This window comes from Andrena cerasifolii, chromosome 3, assembly GCF_050908995.1.
Source record: "Andrena cerasifolii isolate SP2316 chromosome 3, iyAndCera1_principal, whole genome shotgun sequence".
NCBI lineage: Eukaryota > Metazoa > Arthropoda > Insecta > Hymenoptera > Andrenidae > Andrena > Andrena cerasifolii.
The window spans coordinates 12,034,775-12,057,599 of NC_135120.1; the positions used below are offsets into that span (position 1 = coordinate 12,034,775).

The 22,825-nt window shown below is 45.8% G+C and overlaps 3 protein-coding genes across 6 annotated transcripts in view; 1 reads left to right on the forward strand and 2 right to left on the reverse strand.

Moving 5' to 3' along the window:
• Positions 1-17,666, reverse strand: part of Chinmo (Chronologically inappropriate morphogenesis) — a 69,904-nt gene extending 52,238 nt beyond the window's left edge. Inside the window, exon 1 of one of the 3 annotated variants that reach the window (XM_076809381.1) lies at positions 17,306-17,666. The gene's annotated coding sequence lies outside the window, so the exon portion shown is untranslated. Of the gene's footprint in view, positions 1-16,397; positions 16,525-17,305 lie in introns of those variants that run through there. The other 2 variants (XM_076809382.1, XM_076809383.1) reach the window with 2 other exon arrangements.
• Positions 17,667-18,497: 831 nt separating this feature from the next.
• Positions 18,498-20,062, reverse strand: Rfesp (Rieske iron-sulfur protein). Of its 2 annotated transcripts, none has more exons than XM_076808159.1 (4): positions 19,873-20,062; positions 19,305-19,454; positions 19,055-19,232; positions 18,498-18,972 (listed from the first exon to the last, which is right to left on the reverse strand). In XM_076808159.1, exons 1-4 carry the CDS (start codon positions 19,964-19,966, stop codon positions 18,684-18,686), a joined length of 711 nt encoding a protein of 236 aa, XP_076664274.1. In that variant the 5' UTR covers positions 19,967-20,062; the 3' UTR covers positions 18,498-18,683. The 2 variants fall into 2 exon arrangements, with proteins under 2 accessions (XP_076664274.1, XP_076664273.1); XM_076808158.1 differs by having other exon boundaries at positions 19,759-20,061.
• Positions 20,063-21,680: 1,618 nt separating this feature from the next.
• Positions 21,681-22,743, forward strand: Rpl24-like (ribosomal protein L24-like). The gene is made up of 2 exons (XM_076809396.1): positions 21,681-21,839; positions 22,020-22,743. The coding sequence occupies exons 1-2, from the start codon at positions 21,759-21,761 to the stop codon at positions 22,455-22,457; spliced, it is 519 nt and encodes a 172-aa protein (XP_076665511.1). The 5' UTR covers positions 21,681-21,758; the 3' UTR covers positions 22,458-22,743.
• Positions 22,744-22,825: the final 82 nt, after the last annotated feature.

Consider the following 22,825-nt stretch of genomic DNA (forward strand, 5'->3'; position numbering starts at 1 on the left):
ACTACATATTCACAAGTTATAGCTGTAAATATTTGCAACTCTACATAATTTCTATACGCAATTAAAATAATTCTTCAAAAATGATGTTAGGAGCTGAAATGTGTAATTCATTCTAAATAACGTGGTCGTAAACAATTCTACTTTACAAAACACACTTCATATTCGCTTTCTACATTTTAAGAAACCCCAGAATACGAATTTAGGTTTGAAAAAACCCTTGAAGGCTGGCTTTTAACTTTCAAGGGTGGTAAAACAATGGTGTTGTCCAAACAAATAATAAACAATTCCACCAAACTGATGATTTATGTACGACCTGCGTCTTCGTCCCGCTAGATTGTTATTGGACAGACCACTGTGCGACGATGAGCCTGTACACCATAAACACCTCGCGCTGATACACCTTGCCGATCCCTCGTTCATCCGTTACACCGAGGAACTACGAACCGGCCACATTACTCAGCGCATTCTAACGTCCGCGAAAGTGAAGCGTAACGAACTCGACTTCCAAGGCACATCGTGCTAGCCGGGACGCGTTACGGGACTCGCGCAAGCCGCGCTTCAAACTTTCCACTCGAAATGGCCCTGCGTCGGGGCTAAGCAAACCGCGCATTGATTTATTGCGCCCGGCAGGTTGCTGCGATCGCGCGGAGTCGGGTTCGAGTGACGAAGATCCGCGGGGCTCGCGTGTTTGCCTCGGGCTTTGCTGGAACTTGGAAAGCAAACGGGAATGACTGTGTACACCGATGAATAAGTGAACCATGCGCTCTAAACACACGTGCGCGTCGCACCTTGCGTAATAAGGCCGCTGATCACCCGAAGAGGCATTCATTCCAGACGAGGCTGGAGAGTCGAATTCCCGATGGAATCGCGATTGCCCGACGTCATCGTTGTACGCGACGCGGCCGGTCCTGTTCTAGTTGCTCCACGCGCAACAGCCACACACCGGCGCGTGTGAAGTCGAGGTCACGGGGCGAATTTACGAGCGGCTGAATGAATCGGGACGAAATGACCGGCTCGCGTCATTCTCCGTTCTGACAATAAAAAGCCTTCGGAACGTTTTGGCGCGGGCTGCGCGGGAACCGTTGCTGCGAACCGTCGCCGACTGAAATCGTCTCCAGAGGCGTTTAAAGGTTGCACTAGCCAGACATGCGTTTGGTTCGGTGCTGCAACCGCGGAGTAGAGCGTGGAAGGGGAATGAAACGGAATCGTACAGTCGCGTGGCGTGGTAGATCTATCGGAAGAGACGCAGAGGTGTCGGGGCGGCGCAGTTAAGTAGAATTCTCCCTTATTGTTCAGACGAGCGTGGAATCGGGATCCCACTGGGCACAGTGGTGAGGCGTGATAAGTCCGATGCTATTCGTCAGACCTCCACCTTCGAGAATCGATCAACTCCACGCCCCGGAGTGTGTCACCGTCGCGGAACACCGCTTGCGTACGTCCCTGGTCCGCCAAAATTTAGTGTGCACTCCCTGCCCCGGCATTGCGTGCGTGCAAGAGGCGTCGCGGCCCGCGAGGGGGTAGAAGGGACAGGGGAAAAGAGCGTAGGAGTCCTAACGGGGGACGAGAGAGAGAGCTGCCGAAAGGGAGACAAAGACGCACGTAACACTAAAGAGTAATGAAAGGAAGGGGTACGAAAACGAGTGGGGAAGGAGCGAGAGAGAGAGGGTCGATGGAAATTCAGGCGCTCGAGGCATCGGTGCTGCGTGGCGCTCAGCGATGGGAATAACATGCTCCTCCGTTTCACCGGCTTCCGAGCAATTTCGTTTAAAAGTGTTTTCGTGAACCTCGAGTAATTATTGTCCAGTTGGAAATAATACAAAATAGGAGGAAAATGGAGAATTCTTTACAGAATAAGTGAAATTGAGGCAGAGATATACTTCGTTTACACTTGTACCGTAAACTGGGGGAACATTGGCATCTACTTAGCATCTAATAAAAGGAAAAGGAACAAATTTTTATGCTGTTTCACACTTGTAGTACAATCACAAAGGATGCGATGTTGTGATAACCATTTTATTCTTTTTTAAACGATTTAATTCAGCTTTGACCCTCTGTTTGATTGTTTGTATTAATAGATTTCATGTTATTTTATAAGTAATATCAAGTGGTTACGCAGTAGATGTTAAAAAATTTCAAATTTATGCTGTAGAAACGGCAAAATTATTTGTTGCATTACATCCGTGGTACATGCTGCCTACTACTGTACACAAAATTTTAATTCATCGTTCTCACATAATCGAAAATTCTGTCCTTCAAATTGGACAGCTTTCGGAGGAAGCTCAAGAAGCACGAAATGAGGATATTAAAAAGTACCGACAAAATTTTTCTCGAAAATGCTCAAGGGAAAAAACTACGGAGGATGTTTTCAATTGCCTTCTATTATCGTCAAATCCACTAATTAGTAATTTAAGAAAACTTGCCGATAAAAAATTAAAAAGCTTGCCACCAGAAGCGATAACCCTTCTTCTATGCCCTGCTGCACTGTAGCAGAGGCATGCTCTGACAAAGAAAAAAGCGATTCCGACTGGGAGTACTAGTTTCAAGGGCATATAATTTCATAGGCTTAAGTGTATAAATGTAAATAATAAAAAAATCTTTATCGTTCGTAATTTTTATAAATACTGTTTTCCGGCTAATTTATTTCCTCGTATATCGGAACGTAAAAGTGCCGAATGTTATGTATTAAAAATAAGTTTTCCGGTTTTGACCACGAAAATAGATACAGTTCTTCAATCGACATTTGCATTAATATTGTAAAAATCGAAAATTTCATTATTGCGGTTCTGGCCATAAAATCGCAAAATTTTCCCCACTGTGCGACGGATCGAGCCCATCGCTGGCTGCGTGGCAATGAAGAGTAAAGGAAAGCGAAAGGGTGGGAAGAGAGGGAGAGAGGGAGGGACAGAGAGAGAGAAGCAATTGCGGCAACGGCGATAGGGGAGGGAGATATTGCGCGCGGGGAGGGGGGAGGGCGCGGGCGGCGGGGGAGGGGTGACTCGCGGGAGGATCGAGGAGGCTCAAGGTCGCTGCGGGGCCGCACGCGCGCCCCTGGCCACGCACACAGCGGCGCGCGCACGCACACGCACACGCACACGCTTGCGCGCTGCAACACGGCCGGGCGTGTGCACACGGGGGCGGCGGGGGTGCGTGCGCGCTGCAGCGCACGCGCAACCTCGCGGCGCGCGTTCCGCAAGCCGGTGTGCGCGATATCAGCGCTGATTTCGAGCGCCCACGCCAACGTAGGTGTGCACGTGCGTGTACGTGGGTGTGTATATGCGTGGCCGAGCACCGTAATTCGACGGTTCTCCTATGGCGACGCGTATTATGTCACCGGGTCTGGGCTGCGGAGAAAACACGCTGCGTTGTATGGATTTTTAGGGATTCGGTGTGGAAAGCGTCGCGAAGGGATGACAGGGGACGGGCACTCGTCGAAAGTCTAAATTGAATTGGAGGCCCTACGTGATTATCCTTTCGCGTCCATTCATTTTCTGTGGCAACTAACGGTAACCCGTGGTCGCTCTAACCGCAGAAAAGCTTCTATCTATATAGATCCAGGTGCCGCGTGATCGTTGCTTCGGGAAAATTCTCGCATGTACATTTTGTGGAAGTTAGATTGTTGATACGTTGAAGGAACTAAAGGAGATTCGACGTTGATGCAGATGCTGCCGGGAATCCACCTGGAAGCTAAGCTGTGCTACGCTATGTTTTAGATTAGCATTTGGTGGAAACGGTTCCGTAAGAATTTATTGAAGCTAATTTTTTCAAAACGTAGCATGGCGTAGCATCGCACAGCATTAGCTTCTAGGTGGATCCCCGGCTTTAAGGCCGTCGCGCATTCTGGCGAGGCGCAGCGAAGCGAATCGAAGAAATTAATAATAGGATTAATTACTTGTCGCTGCGCTTCGGTTATCAATTGCTTATAAGCTTTTCGCTTCGCCGCGCTTAGCCAAGATGCGCGACGGCCTTTAACCGTATACGCGACTGAGAAGACAATCGCTCCACTTCACGTTGGCTAATTGCAGCTTTATACCGTTAACAATAACGCGTACATACTCCAGATGGTCGAAATTACGAATGTGATGCATATTCACGCACCGGACGCTACGCACGCGCGACGTTGTGACGCGTGGCGCAGAGTAGGCGATATTCCTCGTCGGATCTCCACTCGTGTCATCGAGCTCGATCATAGTTACCCAGGAATACTTGGTCGAAATATGGTCATCGCGTTACAAGAAACAGAAAATTCGAAATATTTGTTAATCAGCAGAAGTCAATTCCCTGATACGTCTGCTAAAGATTAATCCCCAAAAGAATAAAAGGATTAGGTCTGACGTTTCTTCGTAAACTACTGGATAGGCACACAGAAGCTCACGATTTCTCAAGAAGAGTAGCATAAACACCGCAGAAAGAAGAACGAAGCACACCTAGCGATATCTAAAAATCTGACAAGTGTTTCCAGCAAGAAGCTCAGCTTCTAATAGATCAGACGCTTGCCTTCACTCTCAAATACGTAGAACTACTATCGCCACGGTTTCTCAACGACTGCTGTTCGTCTACTTGAATTAACCACACCATTACTTCCACTCGTGTAAAGGGCTCCCCCCGTCTGCGAGTAGAAGCAATGTATTCGAAAAGCACCTACCCCGGGTAGAAATTGCATTTGCCAGGGAAAAAATGTTTAGTGAATTGCAACAGGGCGGAGATGGTTTCCCAGCGAGTGCTCCGGGGGAAGAGTTGCCGTTGTTTTTTCTCTCGGGCAGAAAACTGCATTAGTGCATTAGGCTGTGTAGACGGTAACCGAATTATTTCGCCGATTCAATTAAGGGCCCCGCTTGGACCGCGCTCAATGGGTCTGAGAACCACGCCACGGCTTTAATAAACCACTCTATTAACCACTACCACGGATCAGTCAAAGGCACCGGCTGCCGAAAGGTGTTAGTTTTCTTTGGAAATGGATCTACCGCATTTGCAACTCGACGTTATTATTCAAGCCTGCGTCGGTAGCCTAGAGCTGCAATGACTTTAGATTGGGCAGCTTTGCGCGGAAATGAGTGCTGGCTTCGTTACTGAGAGGCCATAGGCCACAGTTGCACTCGATGAATTTATGAAGTAACTTCGAATAAATTAATAGCTTTATGCAGATGGAAGCAACTGTGTGCAGTTCATTGTTATGAAACGTTAATTCCGCCGATATGAATCGATCTGAGGCTCGTGTGGTGAAAGTAATATAATTTTTCGAACACACCAGGTAATCTTCGTCGAAACGGAGTTAGGTGTTTACCATTCCTATCATTCCCCCCTATCGAAATTCGAGGAGGCTTGCAACGTTGCGTCGGGGAGGAAGCAGCGTGGTACGAGGGGGTGATAACGTTGTGGAAAATACATTCTGCGAAGGACCTGGCCCTGAAGTATAGTCAATACTGCAGCCAGCGATGCCTACCGCAGCACTGTTCCCCCCTTATCCGACCATCCCCCATCGCTTCTGCCCCTGAATGAAAGGGAAACCGGGAAAGAGAGAAGGACGAGATTTGCGCGAATCCCAGTAATAATTGCCGAGGGGGTAGAGAAAATGCAGAGAAAGGGTTGCTGATGAAAATTTCGCCCCGAAAATGCAGACGTGTTCGCCGGGCGTAGTGTACATTTCGCTTCGTACGAAGGAACGCTGAAAAATCTGTGAAGTCGAGCGTCTGCGCAGAGAAGTATTTTAATAAGACACCGAAGTGATTCGTAATACCTACGAGGGACAGTATCGGCATGAAATGACGGGTCCGTGACCGTGTACGAGGATATTCTCCTCAGGTATAATTATTAAAGGATGAATACTCTCGGGGGATGAAATACTTGAGAATTTAAACGAGAGGCAAATTAATACAAATAGGGAATTTCGTTAACGCCGTGCTGTGGGAGCAGGTGTCCCTTAATCGAAAGCAACCGAGCCTCTGACAGTCCTTACAAATCGATGCAAGGACTTGGTCATGATGCGTGCGAGGATACAATTTATCATTCTGGCACAGTAATTATTTAACTGCCCCCGTATTTACCTGTGAAGCATTGCTGCAACAGGCTTAACTAATCACTCCAATTTACATATGCCTGCATCCACCATCAACCCCAAAAAAGAAGCCCCAAATTCTCGCTCGCAGTCGTTCAAGCAGCCCGCAAGCACTGACGAAAAAGCCTCCAGTGACCCGATCGATCTGCTCCGATCGAATTCGTTAATCATCCAATCCTCCTAACCATCTCCCAGGTCTCTGAATTTCCCAAAAGCTGCGAATCTACCGGGTCGAGTCGAAGCGAAAGGGTTGCGCGCCGCTCGCGACACGTGTCGATCTGGAGCGGCGGATTTTACGGAAGACCGCCGCGGCGCTTCGGCAAGGCGTAAAGCGCGAAACAAGGAGGATCGGTGCCACGAGGACGCGGGAAACGGTGACGGAATCGAACGCGGGGCACCAGGCTCGTGGGCGATACCCGTAAAGAAGGAATTGGGGAGATCAAACGGGGGAGGGTGTCTTACGGTTCGCGCGGGAACCGAGGAGGAAAACAAGGAGCAAACAGCCTGTAGCGATGGATGCTCTACCTTCGACGTTCCATCCAGATTCGGCAGCCCTAAGAGCCGTCGCTATTGCCTTTCGCTCTCTCGCGTTTTCCGCCCCCGGCGCCGATCGCAACCCCTTCTTTGCTACGAGCCTGTACCGACCTTACGTTTCACCGCCAGGCACCGAGTTGCGCCGTGCGGTATAGATTATACGGAGACTAGATCGTCCTCCGCTTCTGAATTACTGATGGGTTACTGAATCCTCGAATTTCACAATCCGCAGCGGATCGAAAGAGACCGATTATTTTATAAAAAAGAAGCTAACTTATTTGGTATCGTCTGTTGCTTCGCACCATCCGAAATCAGGATAATGCGTAAAACCCTAAGAACCGCCTGAGAAACTGCCTGTTCTTTTTTCTTTTTTTTTCTTGCGGTAGAATAAACGCGTGTACATTTCTTCTACTTAAGTCGTTAGTGGGATACCCCTTTGTGGCGCGGAGGAAGCGAGAGTCGGACCGCGCGTTTTTGTCCGCCGCTAGACCTTGTGGGAGCGCTAGGAAAGAAATCAAGTGGAAGAAATAGAACTGTGCGGGTCCCTTTAGGACCGCCACGAAACGAACGTAGTTTCCGTCGGGCACCGTTACGCGGGGCGCACACGCGTGTGAACGTACGCCTAGCACGTGCATGCGCGCTGCATACGATTAAGCAGAGGAAACGAGAGATGTACGTGCACTTCGATTGTCACGCGGATTCGAACGTGAACGCGCGTAGCTATATTCATTTACCGAAACGAACGGTTAATGAGAGTGGACGGTGGAGAGCACGGGTTCCCACGAAGCGGAGAGGCACACGTTGCTATAGGAAATGCATGGATTTCGGTCTGGAGAGAAAATCGCTGAAGCCATGCGATGAATCCTCTTTTGTGCACTTAGGTATCTACCGGCGTTCGCAATTAATATCTTTGAACGTAGGGTAAACTCGGTTTAGTCCGTGACGGTGGCTACTCCGTGAACTATTAGACAGCGTTGATCTTCTAGTTTATGGCGCGATAAAAGAATCGTTTTTGTTCTAGCGGCGCATTAGTTCGGAAATTCTTCGTGCTAATTGTGGACGGTCGCTTATTTATGTATTATATGTGCTTTGGAAGATAAATAGACAATTAAAACGGCAGGTAAGTGACGATAAGGTGGCACTTTAACAAGACTTACTCTTGAAATTATTATACAGTAAGGCATCGGTGGCTATTTTTGCTAATGAAAATAATTGAGTTCTTATTTTTCGTGTGCCTGAAACTGCGTTTCTGATTGCGTTGTTTGAGAAATTTTCATGGTCCATAGCAGACACAATGTTTCCTTACATCTCGGACATCTAAAGATCGTGAAACGATTGATTAGGGTAAAGGCGGGTAATATGGAACGGCACGTGATATGGAACTTCGTAAAATTTCGATAAAGAAATAACGAACTCTTCAGGCAATTGTGTGTACTAGATTTCTAAACACAATAGACGATGATATTGACAAATTATATTTTTCGTGAGGTGTAAAAGCTTCTGAAAAGTGCATCAAACAGTTAAATATTGTAGTGAAGGTACGTTACAAAGTATTATTCTGATATAATTTATCATTAAATATGTGGGTTCTTGATTATTCAACAATAGTTTACCAATAAAGTTAGTTTCTTCTTAGCATAATTCTTAATTTCTTGTCGGAACATGTGTGTACGTAATATGGAACATGCCGAGTAACATAGATGATGTAATTATAAAAATAATGGCAATGAAAAGTAGAGAAAATGTATTCGCTGCTTTCTGTGGGCACACGAAGAATGTGGGGCTCCCGACGTATTCTGATATGTTATTCACGTGCCCAACGTGTAGGAGACGCAGAAAGCAGGAATAAATTCTAAAAATGATGTCTATTTATTTACTTGTATCTTCTACTTAATAAAAATAAAGTAAAGATTTTGAGTTTCTTCACGAATTTCCTAGGTGTTCCGTATTAGAACCCATTTTTTCGAACGGCCGATTTTCACTCTTTTCAGTTTTTTAATTATAATTTCAAAACAATTGGATTTTTTACATTTCATTATGTAAACATGATTATGCATTAGTTCCTTCGTCCCCTCATGTCAGTTTTATTAAAAAAAAATAATAAATTCCCCTACTTTTGACAAGCTTTTGCAATCAGATGTTCCATATTACCCGCCTTTGCCCTACACAAAATAACAACAATATAAAATAATATAAACAAGTAGCTGGTGAACATATATCGGGCCAGCGAGAACTGTCACGGAGTTACCAGAGCTATCGCGGAGTAAGCGGAGTATGTCGTGAAAATTTAATTTTGTATATTATCAATTAAATATACTTAGTAAATTTCTGTTAACCTTTTATTTGTTCGTACGACTTCTGACCTATCCTTATATCCTACACTGACCTTCAGAACATGTGAATATTAGCCGTTAAGAGACAAATTCTAAAACTATCACGGACTTACCCGAGTTTACCCTACTAAACTCTCGAATGCTACTCTCAACAGGTAGATACGCTACTACCAAACAAGCTTCCCAAATCGTCGGCCGGTTCCCCAAAGTACCGGAGTTACCTGTCCACGTATCAGTCACAGAACCATCGGAGGCACCAATGATCGACCAGAAGTGATCCCCCAGCACGAGTACTTACTGGTAACTAGCCACGCGTGTACCGATCGAACGCGCAGAAACGCGATCAACGGGGGCCAACACACTCGATGCGCGATGCGATCCCATGCAAGATACCGCGGGCAAATGGACGAAGAAAGCCGGTGGAATCGATCGGCGATCGATGGGATCCTCGCGTCGACGGCGACGCGTGGTGGTCGGTGAGAATTCGGGAGAGATAGGCTCGAGAAGAATGAACAGGTGAGCACGGTGTGTACCTGGCCGATGCAGCCACCATGGATTGACCAGAGATGGTTGTTGGTTGCCGTGGCCCTCGCCGACAGGGGCGTACATCCTCCTCCGACTACGTCACGCCCGTCACTGCCGCCCTGCGCGGCTGCACCCCCGACTGCCTTCAACCCCATAACCCACCGCTCCTCCCGGGATTCCTGTCACTTCCCCTTCCTCCACGTACGCAAGAGGGTTGCAAGGTTACCAGCGGGCCCCTCCGACCCCCGCCGCCGCGCTACCGCCGCCCCTGCCGCGTTCAAGGTGGAGGAACAGCCGCCTCCGCCGTCGGTCGAGCGACGCACAAACCACCCCCGGTCGGCTCTCCTACGCAGGCGACCGGCCAGCCGCAGCCATCACTTTCGCTGGAAAGTCCTCGGGGCCGTTACGAGGGCGGCCTCGGCCAGGGCTGACGCTGCAGAGGGCGAGCGCGATTAACTTTTTCATTTTTCCGTTCCTTTTCTTCCATTCCCTCTTTTTTTCTTCCTCTCCGCCCTGAATTTTTTTTTTCGGTACCCTCCCCTGCGAACGCCGCGGAGGAACGTTCACCGAATCGATAAGATAATTCGACTAGCGCGCTGCTGGACGAAAAAGTGGATGGGACGCGGGCGTACCGACGCTCCAATCGACGAAACACGCACCGTTGCTATGGGACATTCCACGCGAACTCGGACAGATTTTGGAGGAAGTTTTCGTAGATTGCTGAAATTTGAATGTGATGCAGTCTTTAGTTATATCTAAACGTACCTCAAAGGATTTTTCGAAATTTTGGAAAATGTCGATTTCACAGCTGTTTGAAGTTGAGTGCTAACTTTTTTTCAATACATTATAGCTATGGAAGTAGTAAACGGATGGAGATGAGCTTTACGGTGCTTATAGAGAAGGCATTGAAGTTTTAAGAAAAAATTATTTCAGTTTAAAAAAAAAAAAAATTTTAACCATTTTTGTGCAATTATTTTAAACAAATGCAGGTTTTTAACATCGGGCGCGATTTTAAAAATCTCAAAAAGGAGAATATAGTTATATCCTTCCCCTTGATGGACAAATTTTCAAAAATATAGATATTTTAAAATTGGCCCTGTAAAAATTGCCGAAAGTTGACGCTGCGTCGCCCAGCACCGCGGTACTCGCAGCGACCAAGCGGCTATACCTGATATTCTTATACAGGGTTCTCGAAAATAGTAAGTATTTAAAAAAAACTGAAGGAGGAAAGCTCTTACTGTTTCTTTATATCCAACATAATAAGGTATCTGAATTTTTGGTGTTCGCAATATTTTCCTTGAAACGAGGGTGACTTTTAGTTTTTTAAATGGAATGCTATATATTTGATCACCCAATATGAAAGCGACTGTCAAGACAAATTCAACCCTATGGTACACTATGTCCTTCAAGGCCACACAAGGTTAGGAATGAAGTAAATATATTGAACTATCTATCTAGTAGATTGAGTTTCTTTCTTTCCCGACCAGTCGAGCCGGTGCTGGGCGACGCAGCGTCAACTTTCGGCAATATTTACAGGGCCAATTTTAAAATGTCCATATTTTTGAAAATTTGTCCATCAAGGGGAAGGATAGAACTATATTCTCCTATTTTTTCAGATTTTTTAAATCGCGTCCGACGTTAAAAACCTGCATTTGTTTAAAATAATTGCACAAAAATGGTTAAAAAAAAAAATTTAAACTGAAATAATTTTTTCTTAAAACTTCAATGTCATCTCTATAAGCACCATAAAGCTCATCTCCATCCGTTTCCTACTTCCATAGCTATAATGTATTGGAAAAAAGTTAGCACTTAACTTCAGACAGCTGTGAAATCGACATTTTTGAAAATTTCGAAAAATCCTTCGAGGTACGTTGAAACATCACTAAAGGCTACAACATATTCAAATTTCAGCAATCTACGAAAACATACTCCGAAATCTGTCCGAGTTCGCATGGAATGTCCCATATGCAATCGACGCGGCTGCTCCGTTGATCGCGCGGCGTAGCGGGGGAGGAAATTCGTCCGCTCGAATCGCGAGCCCACGCGGGCTATGCCAGCTGATCGAAACTGTGCATCACGCGGGGAATTCTGTACTGTATTACCCAGGATTTCACTTTCGCGGAAATCACGGAGGCCGGCAGTCAGCGGATGGCATTCTCGATCCGAAATTCGAGGCCCGAAATCCGCTCGGTGCGTTTAATGTATACCGACGATGCCCAGATACCCTGGTAGCTATTTTTCAGTGGAGCGCCGGGTGCGCGAGATGCGTACTCCAAACGCGATCTGTTAGTCAGATTAAGCAGGTGACACCGAGTGCGCTCGGTTTACGGGTGGCCAGCTTCTGACGTCAACATATTAATTACGAGTGGCCGTTCTCAGCTACGCGTTCTCGTAGTGGCCGCGATAAGGTCGCGGCTCGTGCCACGGTCACATTTAGAATAATACAATGAGGCGCTTCTCTACGCTCCCCTCTTCTGGCTGACGAAATTCGTGAGTCAAAGCAGAAAGCGCACCGCTGAGATCCTCGTCGTCTTTTCGTTTCCAATGATTAAAACTCCCAACCCACGTTAAAAATCGTCTCAGGGTAACCCGAATGGTTAAAATTTGACGAGCGATTTCGAAGGAATTTCGACGCGCGCCACCGGGATCCCCTTTCACCCTGTAGTATCGCATAACTCGAATCGCTTGGTAATTAAGGTGATGTCTCGCATACCGCGTGCCCCCTTCGCAGCCGCCCGCGAAATTTTTCGCCAAAGCGATCACGCGCTCGCGGGCTGCAACGCGACGGTTCGATATAAAATTTCCACGGGCGGTAGAGAAGACGTTCTTCCGCCGGGGAATTCCTCGCGCGCGCTAGGTACGTTCCTGGAGGTAGCGGCGACAGGATGGAGGGGAGAACAACCTTGCAAGCTCTCACACCCCTCCCCCGGTATGCGTAGCTGCGTCGGTGGTAGGGTCTGAAATTTTGGAGGTTGTCAGGATCGGTGAGTGCGGAGGGGATCGAAGGGCGAAAAAGCGGGAGGGTACCGGCGGGGGCGAGCGGGGTGACGTGTCCTTGGGGGCGGTGGGGTGAAAGGGGGCGGTCTGAAGGGAGCTGGGCAACCTGCACCCGGCAACAGCCCCCGACCTCGGAAGAACTAATCATTAACCTCCTTTCACCCTCCCAAACACAGCTCTAACTCGACCACCTTCGCTTCACTTTCACCTGTGCCGCCCTTTCTCTCCTCCCCGCCGACCCCAAGCTCGCCCACGCTTCGCGCGATTACGATTACCCGGGCTCGCTTTCGCTGCTCTTTCACGGCCCTCGTCGCTCCGGTCTCCACGATACGCGTGCCAACCCTCGCCAGGCGAATGCAACCAGCGCTTTTTCTAAACTACGCCCGAGGCAATGTAGAAGCTAAAAACTGTTTCCCTCTGTTCGCCGAGGGATGCAGAGCGAGTGGAGTGGCACGAGGGAAATTGATCTGAAACTAGTTTGGTCTAGGAACCTCGGTGCAGGAAGCTGCGGAGGGTTGAGGCGCTGTAACCCTGTTGCTGTCTTCTATGCGTGTATATACGTAACCACGTTGAAACTCGCACCCCGCGCAACCCTCCGAATTTCGTGGTAACGGTACATAGATAAACGCATGTGGATAGATCAATAAATGCGGGGAGACTTGGGTGAGTATATATTATTCTGCACTTCGCGGTGCATCGAACTGCAGCGAGGGAACAGGGGTTGCTGATACCTGCGAGCCGTTTTCCTATTTCCGTTACACTTGTTGCTTAAATATATGAACGTCTGACTTTTCAAATGTTAGGTGGGATTGCTAGTGAGTATAGAGTAGAAACATTGTAAGGATCTTTTTGCATTGGTAAACTGCGCATTTCATGGCAAAGTGATTCGAAGAGAAGAGGAATAGATGCAAAGTTGTGGCGCGTGACTATTAAGGGGTTGTGCCTAGTCAGCTGACGAAAAAGAACGCGATTTTCGGGAATTTCTTGTGGAATATCTAGTGTATATTTTTTTTACAACTATTCGCTTATCTTAACAGTACATTTTAACAGTAATTTTGTTACAGAAAACATTAAAAAATGAACGAATAACAGCCCCTCTCGCGGAAGCTGTTTTGACAAAGGCGCTGTGCGGTGAGCACGATTTCTCTGAGACGGATCGTGTAAAATTCAAAAAGATTCTGTTAATATACGGTTGAATTCAGTAGATGGACGAAGGGTTTCTCAAAAAGCTGATTTTTGACAAAGTGACGGTCGTTTAAAGCAAAACCACGATTTTTCGATGTCTGAATTGTTCGTTTTTCGTTAATTAAAAATAGGTTTTTTGTTCAAATAAAAAGTCCTTCGTTCATTTACTAGTCTTTGGTATATAAAAGACGTATGCAAAAGTTTAGGCCAATCGGTACAGCGGTTTCTGAAATATCTTGCTCACCGATATCGAAACAGCTTCCGCGAGAATGACTGTTATTCGTTCATTTTTTTAAATGTTTTTCTATAACAAAATTACTGAGAGTTGCTGCACACATGGACTGTTAAAATGAGCGAATAGTTGCAAACAAATATACAGTAGATATTCCACAAAAAATTCCCGAAAATCGCGTTCTTTCTCGCCAGCTTACTAGGCATAACCCCGTGATCGCACTTCAAGGTATGTACAATAAAGGCCTCCGGACAAATTTTGAATCCCATTCGCTATACTCGCTTAAGGAATTCTCAAAATCAGGCTGCTTTTCCGGGCCCCAAAGTGGCATTACCCCTTAAGTCTTAAGTAAAGTACTGCGAATAGTGCGGACAGATTAAACAGAGAAAGAAATACAGCAGTGCGGGCTCTATTAAGCGACGACTCGCGTAAATAATTCAGCGAACGGACGGAAAGAGTGGTCGCCACTCGGACAGGTACATCTGCGTCTAATCAACGTGACTGGGCAGTCGGCGCCTAAGCGTACACCGGGTATACTCTATTTTGTGGGACTACATGGCAATCGCTGTTTATCCGCCGGCATATCTTGATTTACGTGTCAAGTTTCGAGCGGATAAGATCTGCATGATAAAAGTGAGGGTAGTAAGACACGGAGGAGAAACGCCGCGTAAAATCGATCGGAGCTGTAACGAAATCGTGCACACTTTTCGCGGCGAACGCGTCCTCATAATTTCCGAAATAAACAAGGAAATCCAAGTGACTGCGTCTCCCGTTACCTAATTTAAAAATTATTTACTACGCAGGATATCGGAGAGAAACCACGATCAAACGATAACTAAGAAAACTGACGTTCCTCGAAACCAGAGTTGGGCAAAATGTAATCTAATTGCAAATCACAAATTACGATTAAACTGTAATTGTGTAATTAATTACACTTTATTTTCTGTAATTGTTAATTTAGGTAGTTGACCATTTGGTTTTGCCAACTATCTAAACGAAAGATTACTGAAACTAATGTCTAATCAATTACACAATTACAGTTTAATCGTACTTTGTAATTAGATTACATTTTGCCCAACTCTGCTCGAAACCAGGGAATGCCCCGCTAAATTCTGGAAATTAAGGTGGACATGAATTCCGCCATCTCGGCTCCCACGTAACAGCTTATCTATCCCCTTACTTACGTTCTTACACCTAGGTATTATCATTCCCCGTAGAAAAGCGCGTTGCACCCCGGTAGAGCGTGGAGCGTGGCTCCCGTTTGCGCGCTAAACGGAGGAGCTCGAATTTCGCCGAATCGATTGGCGCGGACAGCGAGAATCTGCCGAGGAGGTAGCAGCGGAGCCGGTGTTTCGGCTGCACCTTAAACGAAATAATGAATCGCGGAGAAAAAGGGGATGCTCCGGGCGTAGAGGAGCGCGCGTATCGGACGGCGTGGCACACTCGTGCGAAGGTCGAGTCGGTGGTAGGAAGGGTGGCGCACAGGGGAAAGGGGGTAGGCAGCCGAAATGGGGGACAAGAGGGGCAAGATGCAACGCACATCTATTGATTCTCCTTCAGCGCGAAGGCCCGCGTGTCCCACTCACTTTCGGAAGCGCGCACGCACACGCGCGAGCGCGGCTTCCCGGCCTGTGCCCGGTGCTACGAACACGTGGCGGATACGTGTGTGCGCACACGCGCGCCGGCCAGTGCGTCACCGTGAATGCAGGCCACGGAACAGCCTCTCTCGTCGGGGAAGAAAAAAGAAAAAAAAAAAAAGAAAAAGAAGGGAGGGAGGGGGAGCCGAACTGGATTTTGCAACCTCCCTTCCTTGCATTCCTACTGTGAGTTTCCTTGGCCGGCTGCATAAAGAATTAGAATGCCGGTACACGCGCGCCGTTCCGCTGTAGCTAACGCAGAGGCGCATACGGGGAAGAAAAGCTAGGAGGGGGAGACAGAGAGAGAGAGAGAGGACGCGACGGGAGGGGGAGGGGAGGCTCGAGTTGAAAAAGCCTACCGGGCGGCGCCTTTTGCACTTGCAACTTTGCCCAATAACGACGCCGGGAGTATTGAGAATTCTGGAGGGTGGCCGTCGGCTTTGCAGCGAACCAGATCGGTATAAGGGAACACGTTCTCTCTACCGTTCTTTCCCTTAACATTGAATAATAAAGTGTGCGAAGCGAGCGAGCAACTTTGTTACCCGTATTCGGAACGGGCCCCGCACGATGCTAGCCGGAGGGTAATTAACTCTCTAGTAACTGAAATGCCGCTCGCCCAGCACAAACTTTGGGGCCACCCGAACTTATCGTCGGCGAAATTGGCGTCGAAAAGACGATCCACTTGGAATTTCGATGTCCGAATTCAGGAGGGAAGTATCGCTTCCAAGAATCGCGAGGGAAACGCGGGAAACTAATCCACGTGAAAAGTGTGAGTCACGTTCGTAATATATCGTAGGAATTTAGCTTCGCGGATGAATTTTCGCGAGAATGGTATTCATTCTTTAGAAATGTTATTTGGAGAAATGTCGCGAGATCCAGGCATAATTAGCGATTGTTCTTACCGAACGTTGGAACCAGGAGTGCCGCAGCCGCTGCAATTCTCACTCGCGATTCGCTGCTATGCGCGTGCCGATTGTTCGTATCGGTGGTTAAACTTCGACGGGAGAATGTACACGCGAAAATACGTAGGAAGAGAATGCCGAGAAGCGTCGACTTCCGCTATGCAGGGCTGGCCTTAACGCGGCGGCCGTCTCGAGCAATTATGATCTCGCCTTTGTTTACATGAACCGAAAGGCACGCGAGTAGCGTGGCAAAAACTATGTGCTCGAGCCGTTGGCAGAATGCAAACTGTGATTCGAATGTAGAGAGAAGTCATTGGTACCGGCGGAACCAAACATGCAGATACACACACGCGCGAGTACCCTTGCTAAGGTTACAAAAACAATTGTTCCTTACGGTTCTCTAGGGCTGGACTCGTGCGAGGAACTGTGCCGAAATACACGTGAAATCCATTCAATAGGAATTGGCCACGACGAAAGATATTCGAGGAAATCTTAATACCAAATTCTCATCGATGCAATAATAAAGTTATCTAGCAGGCACGCTTCAATGTTTCATTATCACTAATTTTGGTACTTCGACTTCAAACTCGTTGTTTATCTGCTTTTCAAGATTTTGTGACAAACATCGCCCGCATCAATAGGAATGCGATTAGAAGTAGTTCAAATGTTTCCAAACAGCATGGAATGCAAATTGTTATTAAGTCGATTAATGTCACGGGACAATGTAACGCGCTAAATTTTCGTATTTCAATTTGACAACCTGAGCTGAGACGTGAATATGGCTGATATAGTATATTAACATGCTTGTTTGGGAAGTCGTCATGCTTTAAGTGAACATCAAATGACCGGCGTGTGTAATGTACAGTAAGACAATGCCGGTGATAGCAGATGAAACGAGTAGAACTTACGAAAATCGGTTTCCCTCGCATCCGTCTCCCGCTTCTTTTTCTTCGTATTCTTCCGTTTCCAAATCGTTCGTGTGTCACCCTGATACTTCGTGCGAAACGTTACTCGATTCTAACCCTTCCGCGATGTGCCGCTAAACGCTGGTACCATGCACACGGTAGACTCATTTTCGACAGTACAATTATCTTGCTCCGAATTGTCAAATCACAAAACTCACTCGTCGGAGGGTTAGAGATTTCCGTATCATCGTCCATACAATAGCGATAAAGTGGTGACAGTGTGGGGAAAGACAACCGATTTTCACAAAAAAACTTTCAACTCCGTCCGTACGCTGCCAGCAGCGAAGGCGACTGAAAACAGAGAGCCGGCCGGCAGATTGTCGGTCTCATAGACGCCCTTGTCACGCATCGGAAGCGAAAATTTTGTCTAGAATAGGTGGCGCCGCCTCGCGGAAGCGGGAAGATACTGTTCACCTTTAATATCTCAACAGAGACGATGCTTACATGTCGGGCGATTCCTACGTCACCTATTCTAGTTTAGCGACACGATCGCTGACACGTTGAATGCTACCATTAATGTTGCACGATTATTATAGATTATTACTGAAAAGTAACCAGTGGCGGATTTAACAGCGGCTGATGAGCAGTTGTCGCCTAGGCCCCCGCACAAAAAGCCCCCGCAGAGCCCCATAACCAAAACAAGTGTGATTACGTATAGGTTCCAAACACCACATTTTTTTCGTACTACTACACTTGGCCCATTTTTAGTAAACTACCTCTTCATTGGGCCCCTCAGAACGTTTGCCACCTGAGCCTGTTTTCTTAAACCCGCCACTGAAAGTAATCCTACGAAATTTTGCTGGATTTCTCATTCCCTCTTACGACACTTCATAGTTGACTAGATAAATGTTGTTTTATTGTTTTCCTGTGTTTTAAGCAGGATAGCGTTTCAAGCTTATTTTTGCCTATATTGCCCAACGAACTTATAGTCCCATTTTTTCCCCTCCTCTCTCCTTCGGGTCCCAGCAGCAGCGGCGCATCAGGAGAAAGGTGGGTGGTCTCCCATCTTTCTCCAGTACACCGCCCAGTGATGCCTGACTTCGGTGATCTAACGAGAACCGGTGTTTTCCATCACGACTTCGGCCGCTGGTACTAGATAAATGATAATCTCTGAATGGAAATAAATTAAGCGAACTGGTGTAATCTCGGTTAAGCTTTATTTTTTATTTATACAGCTCCACCGTGTTGGTAATACTTTAATACCTCGATAATCCGGAACATAGAAAATACACTTCTTTTAAATTTACAATCAATAGCCGAAATTGCGCATGAAGCATTCTATCATAAATAATTTAATTATTTGACTACGAGTACTAACGCATTAACCAACCATCAATGTACTATCATCAATGAATTCATAATATGGGACTTCGAGGTTCAGTGGTGCCGGTCCTTTCCTAATTCTCCCACTGGCGTCATAGTGGGAACCGTGACACGGGCAATAGTAGCCACCGAAGTCACCAGAGTTGGCAATTGGCACGCAACCCAAATGCGTACATACACCCAAAAGGACCAACCACTCTGGTTTTTTCACACGATCCACGTCCAACTGTGGGTCACGAAGAGTGGAGATATCGACCTTTGCCTCCTTGTCAATCTCGCTCTGCAGTCTAGCATCGTTACGAAACACACATTGTATTTAACCCATATAAACGCCGTCGTATAGAGAAATCATAGTACAGGACTACTTACCTGTGCCTGACGAATAGAGGTTTGCCGCGCCATTTGAAAACGGCACTTTTCCCTTCGGGAATACTACCAAGTTTAACTTCTACCTTCGCCATCGCCAACACATCTGCCGAAGCACTCAAAGAGCCTACCATAGTGTGTACGAGTCCTTTAGCAGCATAGGCGCCGCAAACGCCAGTAGCTTTAAAACAAATGAAAACAATGCAACGGAATCTCAAGGGGCACGCGAGGGAAGGGAAATGTATTTACTTACTGGCTGCCAAGACATAAGAGAATGTCTTGCGGCTTGCTTTATCTGTACTCTTAACAGTCGGATCCACGTTAGACTCTTTCCTGTACGGTGTGAAGTCTGGCCATTGTACGTCGGTATGAGCCAATCTCCTTTGCACTGTTTGTACGCCCGCTACAACAATGCAAAGCGATGAAGATATTGTCTCCTATCTCGAATAAGAACATGCTCGCCAGCCAAATGTTTTGATAGAGCTGTTTGATTAAAATGAAAGCCGAGAGGAGTAAAGAGAAGGCTTTAACTTTATAAGTTCCGTGAGAAATTCATTGGACAGTAGTTCGATCGGTAGTACAGTGGTCTGCAAACCATGTACCGTGCGAGTGCAGGATACGATTATATAATCGAAATATACAAAATCGCAATTTGTTGAAATAACATTTGAAAGTCGAGGTAATGAGATTTATGAAAGGTTTCGAACCTGTGATTCCTGAGGTAACGCGCAAAGGTCCGGATAAAAGAGATTCGGAAAGACTTTCATTAAGCATTCGGCTGGCGGCAGGCTTCACGACAATTTTTGATCGTAAAACGGTACCGCTTCCAGGTACTGGCCTCCCTCCATTCGTAACAACAGTCGTCACCGTCTTTAAAATCGGCGACACGTTCGTCGACTTCGCCACGACGTTCATTTTTAATTACTACGCACGGTAAAAATGAACGGAGTGAACAGTGAACTTCTCGAACACGCACTCACTGGCACTCGAAGGCGTACAGTGTCAGATGGCTCTGCCGTATATCGTTCATACGAGTCTGTAGATGTCGAACAACAATAATGCGCAGAACCCGCCCATTCGACAATTTACACTTTTTTAATAAATGCGATATTGCTACGATCAATGCGTATTACAAATAAATGATAATTACCTGTTTGGTTTCCATTTCAGCCATTTTTGGATATTAAATTTATCACTGTTTTTTACGTAACTAAAATAGTGGAGTGGGCCTTTCAATTTGTTCTATAAACTAATAAGCTATAGTTCTAATAAACTCTGTACTACAGTTGTGTTATGAAAATTAGGGATGGGTTTCTGGAAGCATCGAAACTTCGAAATCCCACGAAACCTAGAAAAGTCTAGAGCTTCGAGAATTCGAAAGTTTGCACTTTTTTCGTGATTCGAAACTCTCGAAAGTCAGATAAGAAAGAATATAAAATCAATGAATTGTTGCGTGATCTCGTGGGGTTTTGTAGTAAAAGGCAAGGCCCGTGGAGCGCTGAAGAACTCAGCTTGCGAGTTTGCGCGGGGAATTCGAAAAGATGAAATAAGACTGACTTCAAATTCAACGTGTTTAATGTAAGACAGTAGTTGTTAGCAAGCTTGTTCGTAAGCTCGATCTGACATTCTTACAAACTGACTCCTCGCCTGTAACCTCCGTTCGCTCTACTCCTCCAATTCTGGCGTGTCCTTCTGAGTTCCTCCTCGGATCCTTTCGTCCAATCAAAACGATGATATCCTCCAGGTTCCATCGGTGAGTTGTCCTTCAGTCATCTCTCCATGCATGGGTCGTCCTTCACGCTTCCCTGCACTTTTGGGCGGTGGTTGAAGCATGCTTCCTAATTAAATGAGAAAGCAGGTAGGATCGTGAAGACGACGCCTGAGATTTATGACTTTATAGCCTTCCGGACTTTCTCAAACCGAGTTTTTTTACTCTTCTTTAACACCGGCAATTATCGAAAGTGAAGATAGTATTTTAGGAGTTTTGCGAGACGAACCGCTGCTCACTCAGCGAAATCTGGCAAACAGATGTGTAAAGTAAAATAAAGCTATTTATTATCTGCGCCCGACTGCAATTTTGAAAGCTGTTGAATACAATCCCAGGACTTCGTACGCCGTCTGGATTAGAGTACAGCTATTAGCATGGTAAGAACACGTTCGAGAATTCCAAAAATAAAGACCTTCAAAAAATAACAATGCGCGTTAGATATTTATGAGTTTTGGAAATTTGCTTCCCTTCGCGTCTGACGTTTCGACTCCGCCTAAAACCTTCCAGATGTGCCGTTCGCTTCAAATTCACATATAATAATCTTCCCATTACAAAAGGATTTTGAATTACGCTCCACATCAAAATTGATATCCCTGTCTTATAGCTAACTTCACGTAACACACAAATTTAATGAACGGAAATCGCAAAGTTGCGACATATATATTTACAAAACAGAATCCAGCACTTTCCAGGGTTTTGAGTTTCAAATGTTTCGAGAGTTTCGAGAATTCAAAAATTAAATTCGAACCCGCCGCTAATAAAAATATACATTCAGAAATTGAAGCATTTTTTAAAATACCTTTTACATAAAGTTTTTGAAAAAAATACTTCCAGAAATACTTCACTGGCGGCGTTGCCATCGAACAGTATTTTTATTTTGCGAACGTGTGCCATGACTGATTTCCAATTTTACTCAGCCCTTTCATAACCTTTTGCAACATGCGTATAGAAACGTGTTATTTTTGTTCGTCCCGGATATATCCGGGTCACGGGATTCAGTTTGTCAGAAATGATTGCAAGGTGGGTATTTCGTTAAGCAAATAATTGCACGGAATATTCGTATTTTATAATTTAGAAGTAGTAGAATTTGAAGACATTAAGTTTGTGTCTGTAATCATTTTTAGGTTGTGTACGGTCGGAAAGCATCTGAACAAAAGTACGCGAATGTATTCTAACTACCCTAACTCCTGTTTGTTACAGATATTCAAGTTTTGTCGATCGAAATGCCATGCCGCTTTCAAAAAGAAGAAGAATCCGAGGAAGGTGAAATGGACCAAGGCGTACAGAAAGACTGTTGGCAAAGAGTTGACAGTGGACCCATCGTTTGAATTTGAAAAGAGAAGAAACACTCCTGTCAAATACAACAGAGAATTATGGAATAAGTCGATCGAAGCTATAAAGAAAGTAGAAACAATTAGACAGAGGAGACAGAATCTGCACATAATGCAAAGGTTACGTAAAGGGCGAGAATTAGAACGAGAAAGAGACGTTAAGGAAGTTCAGCGTGACCTGTCGCTCATAAGATCACCTGCCGCTGGGCTCAAGGAGAGGAAGAAACTGGAGGAAGCTGCGGAGCAGGAAGAAAAGATGCAGGAGTCCAATGATGAACAAGAACAAGGAGAAGTGGAAATGAATTAATTAGGTTCATTATATCATATAGGTGCATCTTTCGAAACATTGTATATTCATTCACTTCACATGTTCATGATACAGTAATGGAATAGACAACAATCACCCGATCTTCGTGGAAAATTAATATTACACATTTACGCAATAGAAACGGAATTTTGTTTATTATAGTCAGTAATTTATTTCCAATTATGTTATTCATCACTTCTGACGTAGGGGAGCATGACTGTTTGTATTAAAAATCTGTAAATACAAATTACTTAACTATAGAAAGAATAAATTTATTATATTTCTATGTTTTCTATTTGTTATGGTTGATCATTACTTTTTTTTGGACAGGAAAATTATACACATACCACGGACAAAGTGTAGAGCTA

Coding starts and splice junctions, on each gene's coding strand:
- Rfesp (XM_076808158.1), bottom strand. CDS start 19,966: ATGAACGTCGTGGCGAAGTCGACGAACGTGTCGCCGATTTTAAAGACG. Junction 19,455..19,758: donor CGTTACCTCAGGAATCACAG/GTTCGAAACCTT, acceptor GCATTGTTGTAG/CGGGCGTACAAACAGTGCAA. Junction 19,233..19,304: donor CTCTTATGTCTTGGCAGCCA/GTAAGTAAATAC, acceptor TTTGTTTTAAAG/CTACTGGCGTTTGCGGCGCC.
- Rpl24-like (XM_076809396.1), top strand. CDS start 21,759: ATGCGTATAGAAACGTGTTATTTTTGTTCGTCCCGGATATATCCGGGT. Junction 21,840..22,019: donor TTGTCAGAAATGATTGCAAG/GTGGGTATTTCG, acceptor TGTTTGTTACAG/ATATTCAAGTTTTGTCGATC.